Source organism: Colobus angolensis, unplaced genomic scaffold (assembly GCF_000951035.1).
Source record: "Colobus angolensis palliatus isolate OR3802 unplaced genomic scaffold, Cang.pa_1.0 Scaffold24, whole genome shotgun sequence".
Lineage (NCBI taxonomy): Eukaryota > Metazoa > Chordata > Mammalia > Primates > Cercopithecidae > Colobus > Colobus angolensis.
The window spans coordinates 10,253,543-10,262,547 of NW_012115599.1; the positions used below are offsets into that span (position 1 = coordinate 10,253,543).

Genomic DNA, 9,005 nt, shown 5'->3' on the forward strand with positions numbered 1-9,005 from the left:
CAGGTGGAGGCCGAGGTGGGACAGGTGGAGGCCGAGGTGGGGCAGGTGGAGGCTGAGGTGGGGCAGGTGGAGGCCGAGGTGGGACAGGTGGAGGCTGAGGTGGGATAGGTGGAGGCCGAGGTGGGGCAGGTGGAGTCCTAGGTGGGACAGGTGAGGCCTAAGTGGATCAAGGGGAGGCCTAGGTAGGAAAGGTGGAGGCCTGGGTGGGCAGGTGGAGGCAGGAGTGCTGGCAGGAGTACTCACGTAGCCGCAGGCCCGGCAGTGGTGGCGACGGCGCGTCAGAGCATTGAAGGGCTCCTGGCAGCGCATGCACATGGTCACCATCTTGTCCCGGACCCACTGTGGTGCTCGGAGGCCCAGCTCCTCAGACTGCAGCTGTGGGTTAAGGGGAGTTGGGCAGGAATGGGCCCTTGGTGACCCTCTTCTGCCCATCCTCCGAGGACCCGAGGCCCCGTGTCCACCTGCTGTGGCAGGGATTCTGTGTGTTGGGCTTCCCTGTGGCTTTCACAGGAAGCTGACTGACCTGATCGAGGCCTTATGATAGGTTAGTTACCATTATTCCCATTGTATAAGTGAGGAAACTGAGACCCAGAGAGGTCAAATGACTCAGCAGTCACCCAGCAAGCCAGAGTTGAGCTCAAATCTGAACTCAAACCACAGATATCCTCCCCAGCCCCTACCCCACTCACCTTCCATCTTCCCTGAGACTTTACATTTGTCAGATACTTTCAAACCCAAAACCCTGCTGCCCCCTGCAGCTGGAGCTGCAGAGACATAAACCCTTCCCCATGACAGCTGTACAGAGAGGCTCCCGAAGGAAGCGTTGCTAACGGGGAATGCTCAGGCACTGAGTCGGGGGATGCGCTGTGAGGGCTTCCCCTGGTCCCTTCAGTCTCTCCTGGCAGGTGACATTCCCTGTCCCTCCAAGCTGGTACAAGTAGAACAGAGAGGGAACAAGCTCTGTTTGGGTTGGTGGCTCCAGCAACGGATGAAAAAGCTTTCATTTACCTCCTGCTCCTGGGTGTCTCCCTCAGGCCCCTGGGCCGCAGCCTTGAAGGTTTCATTCCGCTTCTCAATGTGGTCAATGGCTGCTTGGAAGGCCTGGGGTGCGGGGAGGGGGAGGGTTGGGGCTTGAGGTGTGGGAGGGAGGGGTTGCTCCTCTGTGCATCCATTCACACATGCAACAGACAGGGCTGAAAGCCCACTAGGTGCCAGGTGCTGGATTCTACACACACACAGGCTACCTTATCAGAGGAGAAACTACCAACCCCAGGTTACAGATGTACAAACTGAGGCTCAGAGAGGGTAAGTGACTGGCCCTGGACTGCCCAGCTGGGCAATGAGAAGCAGCAAGATAGGAACCCAGATCCGTCTCCAAACTACCACAGAGCAGCTCCTTAGGAAGAGCAGGGAGCAGCTGGGCACACGCAGGTGTGGGAGCGTGCACACACACACACGCATGCACACACAAACATATACACACACAAAGACACACACACACATGCACGTACACACTCACATACACACAAACACAGACACACACACACACAAACACATGCACACACATGCATGCACACAAACACACATATACACAAACACACACGCACACACATGCATGCACACACACACACAGACATGCACACACAGATGCACAAACATGCATACACACATGCACACACACACATGCATACACACACCACTCCCTGCCCCTCAGCCCGAATAGGCTAGGGAGAATCCCAGGAGCTTCATCAAGATAACCCATTACTGCGAAAGAAAAAACAAAAAGAGAAAGGAAAAAGACTCCCGGAAGCCCTGGAGCGTTCCCATACCTGCATCCAGGAAATCATTTCCTCCTGGGACCTGCTCGGAAAGTGAACACAGGTGTTGAGGAGATCAGCCCCTCCCAGTTTTCCTGCCTGGCCCTGGGCTGCCACCCCAGCTCCTTTACCGGGCCTGCAGCTCCAGGCTGCGCTGCTTCCCAGACACCAGGAAGGAGTGGGGGAACTCAGCGTCCATCAGCTCCCGCACCTGCCGAGAGGAAGGAGGCAACCGGCTCAGACTCGCCATACCCCAGGTCCCAGGCGCAGCCCTGTAGAGAGGAGGGAGGTGGATTGTGCCCAGGGGACATTCAAATTTGAGAGACAGGGATGCAGAGCTTGTTCGCCACCTCCCTAATCCTGTTGAGCCAAGCAAATGCTCCTACAACTGGGCCTCCCTCCAAGCAAATGGACCTATGGCTCCTGGAATTTTAGCAGCAGCTAAGTTGACCCAGTGTGAGGTGGAGATGACAATTTCTGACAATAGATTCAACAAAAAAGGGGCAAAAGAAGGATTCCACCCCAGGTTTTCAGCCCCCAAGGGTAAGATGGAAGAACATCTATTTCCATCCTACCCCCAGAGTCCTGTAAGCACACTCTACTCCAGGCAGTGTGGAGAAAGATTTGCAAAGAGAACCGAAGACACAGGCCGAGAGCGCAAGAGCCTCTGTGTGGGGGAACTTCGTTGCCATTAAATTCCTCGAACACTTGAACTCCTCTGCTGCCTCCCATGCAGTGGCCAGGTCTTTGCACACTTCCAGGGCAGCTCACCATAACCCAGACAGCACTGAGTACAAGCACATCCTTCCCCAGCTTAGTTCTAGTCTGCAGCCTCACTCCCCAGTCTTTGCCTTAGAAGGGGCTGATGTGATTTGGTATTCGATGCCCTTGGCACTGGGGAGGTGGTCATATGGAACGGGCCAAATACCTCTTTGTGTGCAAGGGATGAGGGGCTGGATCTGGGCAGAACGGGACAAACCTGTGGCTCAAAGGCCAGTTAGGAAGCAGCATCATAGATGGTCCCGGCCTGCCCAGGTGCACTGGAGAGACAAAAGAGGTTTCTAATTGGGTCAGGGAGAGAGTAAAGGGAAAAGAAGGGAGAAATCCCAGGTTTGCAGTCCAGAAATAGGAAGAAATATCATGCTTTTGACAGAAAAAAGGGAACTGGGAGCTCCTGACCTGAGGGTCTAGGCTGCCCCAGGGATGTTCATACAGAGGCTTCCAGCTCCCCAGCAGGTTTCAAGAGGAGTTTCCCAAGCTCTGCTGAGCCGAGCCTCAACCACTCTCCCCAGGGCTGGGTCAATTCAATCCCCTGCTAGTCCATACTGTACCTTTGTAATAATTAGAAAAGGACAGCCTTCCTCAAAACACTTTACTGACATCTGTTGGCAAACTGGCATAATACCTAGATATTGTTGGAACAAGACATTTGACTGCCATCTGCCGGACAATTCTCACTATAAATACACCATCTATGATATTGTATCAAAATCTGCTAATCTGCAGTTGGCTGCAGAAGACAACCTCTTACATGAGGTATCCTTGTGCAGTGTACAACCTGCACAACTGTACGTGGAGCCCCTGGATATGTGTGCCCACATCCCTTCCTTCTTCCCAGGCTGGTCCTGTGTGGGGTGGCAAAAATACTAAGACCAAGTCAGACCTTGGGGAGAATCAGCTGCTGAGAACCAGGCCTCCCTGATACCTAGGAAGGAGGAGGCCAGGGAGTCATAGGCCAATAGGAACCATCATGATGCTCAAAGGTGAGATTTGCTTCCAAACCTCAGACTCAGAAAATAGTTCCTGCACAGAAGTAGGGTGAGTGGACAGTTCTGCACTTGCCAAGCCCATGCCATCCAGGAGAGGGTGCTCTGCGGCTGCTGGAGTATCAGACATGCTAGCCAAGACTAGCACACACAGGGCCAGTGAGCTCTCAACACACACCCAAAGCATCTGATGCTCTCAGGCTCGGCTCTCTCTGTTTTCTCTCTATGACTCTGTTCTGGTTTCTATATCTGTCGATCTCTATTTTTCTATGCCTGGGCCTCTGACAGTCCTTTGGCAGGGCCACCTGTCTCCGTTTCTCTGTCTGTAGCTCTCCATAAACCTGCCTTTCTCAGCCTCATTCACCAAGGACTCCAGACGTACAAGCCTGCACACGCCTTGGTCTATGGGACATTCTGGTCCCTTTAGGATGGAAAGCTAGATGCCAGGGCCAGGGCTGCACTGGTAAAAGACTTCAGTCAGCGCAGGTGTAGGGGTGAGCTGTGAACCCATGTTCCCTCATCAGCCTTCATCATTCCCAGGCTGCACGCCACCCCCAGGCCCTGGATTGCTCTAAATGCCAAGCAACCCCAGTCAGGAGCAGGGAAGGGGCTCTTTTGCTGGGGTCTCTGGAGGGTAGAGCATTCTGGTGCAACTCCTGCCTGCAGCTCCCTTCTGGGGCCAAAGCAGGTAGGGGTGATGGTGGATGAGAGAGGGCCAAAAGCAGACCAGACCTCTGCTTCTTCCAGCAGCCCTCAGGGCACACCAGGACTCAGGAGCCAGCAGAGAGGGGTGGTTAGGAAGCTTCTCTGACCATGTCCTCCATGATGCCAGAAATTCCATCAGAGGCGTTAACCCTCTGGATTGAAGCCTTAATAGGCGACAGCAGAGCGTGGTGATTAGATGCAGAAGCGCCAGCCTTTGTTACACCTGCATCTAAATCCTGGCTTGGTCACTCAAACTAGCATTTGCGATATGATCTTCAAGCAAGTTACTCAAGTTAGAAAGGTTTTCTAGGGCCTTGGTTTTCTCATGTTTAAAAATGGGATTAACTACAGATACACTCACACACAGGCAGGCTGTACCAGGCTATTCACTGCAGCCTCATTTGCAGCTGCTGACAACTGAAAACAATCTAAGTGTCTCTCAGCAGAAGACGGAAGAAATTCCGGTGCATCCGCACAGTGGGACCCAATGCAGCTGGGCAGAAGGATGAGGAAGCTCTCAAGTACAGGGACACCTCAGTCTCCAGCATTTGCAGTTAGTTAAAACAAGCAAAGTGCAGAAAAATGTGTAGAATATACCACTGCTTCTGGTTTAAATGAGGAAACAATCCTATTATATATCATTTGTTTGCTAGGCGAAGACCACCTCTGGAAGACCTCACGAGAAGCAAGGGTTGCCTTCAGGAAGGGGAACTAGGGGGTAGAGTGGGGAGGAGACTTTCATTGTATATATTTTTTATATTATTTGACTTTAGAATGTGTATAATCTGTATTTTTTAAGTAGTAAAATTAAAATATTTTTGAAAGATAAAAAACAGGCTGGGTGTGGTGACTCACACCTGTAATCCCAGCACTTTTGGAGGCTAAGGCAGGTGGATCACTTGAGGTCAGGAGTTTGAGACCAGCCTGGGCAACGTGGTGAAACCCCATCTCTCCTACCAAAAATACAAAAATTGGCCGGCATGGTGGCTCGCACCTGTAGTCCCATTTACTTGGGAGGCTGAGGCAGGAGAATCGCTAGAACCCAGGAGGCGGAGGTTGCAGGGAGCCGAGATTGTGCCATTGCACTCCAGCCTGGGCAACAGAGTGAGACTCCGTCTAAAAAAAAAAAAAAATCCAGAAGATTCTAACAGCCCCTGCATCATGGGTCTGTTAGGAGGATCTGGTGGATCCCCCATGGGGACACCCAGTCAATGGACTCCATGACGGACTACTGGCCCTGCTCATGTGCCATAATCTCTGGATGAAGTAGATGGGGACACACATAAGCCAGCCGCTGAGCTGACACTGGAGACCTTTCCTACTCCAAACATGGTCTGCGCTTCTACAGTATCAGCGTACACTGCCCAGGACATGTCTCATTTCATTTAATTCCCAGAATCCTGCAGGTGGAGTCAGTTGTCAATCCATCTTAACTGGGAGCTGGTTAGAAATGCAGGATCTCAGGCCCCCCACCACCTAGACCTCCTGACTCAGAACCTGCATTTTCACAACATGCCCAGAGCATTCTCACACACATGAAAGTTTTCGAAGCAGTGGTATAAACAGTAGGGAAAGCAGAGAAAGGCCCAGCTGGCTCATGCACTGCCCCAAAGGGAGGGCCAGGCCTGTGGGAAGCTGGGAAGGACGGAGCAGGAGGGCTAGGAGCCCAGAGGGGAGAGCTCTAGCCCCACACTCTTCCATCTCCACATTTGCCCAGTCCCTGCAGGGGTTTGGTTCTCTGATTGAGAACCTGGTTGGCCCCTCCTATTACTCCCTGTACTTAGTCCCACCCTTGAGGTGGAGCCCAGTGGTGTTCAGGGGGCCTCTTACCTTCATCCCGGCCACGTCGATGCGGGTCCTCACCTGGAACTGGGCACCGACCTGGATCACCCTGGGCACGCAGTAGAGCAGCATGTTGTTGAACTGCAGGAGACACAGGTGTGAGTGGCCCGTGGCAGGGGCAGGGAGGATGGCTAGGTGGGGCTTCTCCGAGGGTGCGCTGAGCACCACTGGACCCCCCTCCCCTTTGACCACACTCTGGCCAGCTCGCAGGACGTCACAGGTGATGATGCGGGTGATGAGGAAGGGGCTGTCAAGCTCCCAATTCCCCTGGGATGGTTACTGAAGGGTCACCCTACAAGGGACCATAGCAGACCTTCAGAAAGCTACAAGGCCTTTCTCAACAGGGGCTCAGGATGGTAGGGGTTTACAAGAGGTTTTAGCTCCATCCCCCAGACCTCCAGGCAGGACCGCCTTCCAGATCTCAGGAGATCCCTCAGCTTCTTCCATGCAAACCCAGGGCAGTTCTTCCTAGTAGCTAACCTTACTCCCTCCTGCTGTGTACTCTCTAGAGCACAGATTAATACCACAGGCTTTGGAGCCAGACCAGGTTCAAACTCTGACTCTGTTGCTTCCTAGGACATGTCTGGGAAACCTGTAGGTTGGAAATCTCTGAGGCTTGGAGGCAGCAGGTGTCCTGTCCAAAGTCATCTGGGTGCCAAAGCAAAAAAGGATAGAGAAGCAGTCTCTTCCCTGTTCCCCTGCAGTGCCAGGTAGAGGCCAGGTAGCATGACTCAGGCCAGAGTGGCTCCACTTCTCTCCCTGGTGTGGAGAGGAGCTCCCAGCACCCTCCTACCAAGAAAAGGTAGCGCTCCATGGGGTCGTTGCGGCGGAAGGATATCTTGAAGACCGGGCCCTCACGGAGCAGGGTGTTAGAAGGGTCTACGATGTCGTCCTCGAGGCCCAGGCGCTGGTACACCTCCCACAGGTCCTGCAGCCGCTCCTGGGAGGTTGGGGTGCATCCTCAGTCAAGTCTGGGCAGGGCTCACCTGCTTCTGGAAGGCTTGCCTTGTGGGGACGGGGATTGGGGTGTGAGAGCAAGGGCAGCAGTGGGATAGGTGTCATGGGTGGGACCAGGCTGAGACTTGCAGGGAGGGGGACAGGGCTCCAGGGGAGGGCGGGCTGCTCACCATCTCAGTGATGGCTGCATTGGAGTGCTGGGCAGCTGAGAAGATCATGTCCAGGGCTTCTGAAAGGGGCAGGGCCAGAGTTTATTCCCTGAAAATCGGGGCTGGTGGCTGGGGCAGGAGGTCCTTGAAGTTCCACAAAGGGCCCTCAGGACCTGCCATGACAGCCCCCAGGAGCAGCCCTGCCTGTGCAGCCCAGCCATGGGGTATCTGAATGGTGGCAGCCTCCCAGGGCTGAGAGACTGGAAGCCACTGAGCGTTAGTTATTAGGTGATTGGCTTTAGTGACTCTCACTGCTCCCCAAAACAAGCCAGACCTAGAGGGTATAATGGAAGGAATATGGGCTTTGGCATCATATAGGCATGGGTTCAAATTTCAGTTCTGCTACTTTCGGGCTGTGTGACCTTGAGCAAGTCACTAAACCTCTCTGGGTCTTAGTGTCCTCATCTGTGAAAAATGGCTAATGCTATGGATAATGTGTATGAAGTGCCAGCACTTGATGTTGATGACTGATGGTTGTCATAACTATTTTAGCAGGAGCTCAGTAAGTATATGGGAATGACTTAGGCCTCCCCAGCCCTCTGGGACCCCTGGGGGTGTCCTCACTCTGAGCATCGGCCTGGTCTGGGGCCTGGGCTGGCAGCTTCTGGACGTACTCCTTGAGCAGCAGCTCGTAGCGTGGAATTCTCTGCACTGGTTCCAGCATGTGGTGCTGCAGGGTCAGGCTGCCCGAAGCCTCGCTGCTCTTGGGGAGGGATGCGGGGAACAACAGGGAGAGGGTGAGAGAAGGGAGGTGGGTCAGGCTGCCCCTGAGGGCCAGACAAGTGGGCAGGGGCCTGTGGAAGCAGCTGAGCCTGGGAGATGCCCTAAATCACTCAAGGCAACCTGAGCCACTGCACGCTGGGAGTGGCAATGCTGACTCCAGCCCTCCTGCAGCCTCACCTGGATGCGAGTGAGAACCTCCTGGAAGAGTGGAGACTTCTCGGTCCAAGTGGCCAGCAGCTCAGCCGCTCGCTCAAAGTTCTTGACATACTCACTATACATCTTCAGGAAGGGGGCCAGCTTCTGTATCACGTCGCCGATGCGGGGGTTGGCTGTCCTGCAGGAGGGGCACAGGGATTGCCCTCAGCCTAGAGACCTCCTCTCGACTCTAGGTAGGGCCAGGCAAGGCCAGGTTCCCTGAATCCCCCAAAGCAAGCTTTTCATGGCAATTCTGGGTGTGGGCGGGGCACAGGGGTGTCATCCTCACAAGCATGTGCCCCTCTACTCCTTAGACTATAAGCCTCCTGAGGCCAAAGGCTGTTCTGGTCCCAGGTTGGCCTCATCCACAAGGCCCAGCACAGTGTTGGGCCCACAGCAGGTGTTCAGTAATTGCTTAATGCTTCATTATGTCACAATAACAAGGGCCACCTGCCAAGCACTACCCAGAACATGCTGCACGTCTCATTCCATGTAATTCTCAACCCTGCAGGTGGGGACAGCCACTAGCCCATCTTAGAGGTGAGGAAGTGGAGGCTCAGAGGCGCAAGAACTTCTCCAGGAACATCTCCATATTATAGATGTATATATATTATTTGTGGCCATGAGCTGCAGCTTGGCATTACACAGAATTGAGGGCAAAAGGAAAATATTTATCCTCTGGCAATGTTTATGACTTTGAGTTGGCATAAATCACATTAATTGTGTTCCTATTCAGTTTTATAAAAGGTTAATTTGACTGTATATTGGGTATATATATTAAATATATATAG

At 53.5% G+C, this 9,005-nt stretch overlaps 1 protein-coding gene across 2 annotated transcripts in view; it reads right to left on the minus strand.

Moving 5' to 3' along the window:
• The window catches only part of FGD2 (FYVE, RhoGEF and PH domain containing 2), a 23,568-nt gene that overhangs the window by 6,881 nt on the left and 7,682 nt on the right, over positions 1 to 9,005 (minus strand). For both annotated transcript variants that reach the window (XM_011945313.1, XM_011945312.1), the window contains exons 5-13: positions 8,197 to 8,353; positions 7,861 to 7,999; positions 7,258 to 7,316; positions 6,924 to 7,070; positions 6,119 to 6,211; positions 1,949 to 2,028; positions 1,830 to 1,860; positions 1,009 to 1,101; positions 244 to 375 (exon numbers count right to left, since the gene is read on the minus strand). In XM_011945313.1, coding sequence (XP_011800703.1) covers positions 244 to 375; positions 1,009 to 1,101; positions 1,830 to 1,860; positions 1,949 to 2,028; positions 6,119 to 6,211; positions 6,924 to 7,070; positions 7,258 to 7,316; positions 7,861 to 7,999; positions 8,197 to 8,353 — 931 coding nt within the window. The remainder of the gene's footprint in view (positions 1 to 243; positions 376 to 1,008; positions 1,102 to 1,829; positions 1,861 to 1,948; positions 2,029 to 6,118; positions 6,212 to 6,923; positions 7,071 to 7,257; positions 7,317 to 7,860; positions 8,000 to 8,196; positions 8,354 to 9,005) is intronic.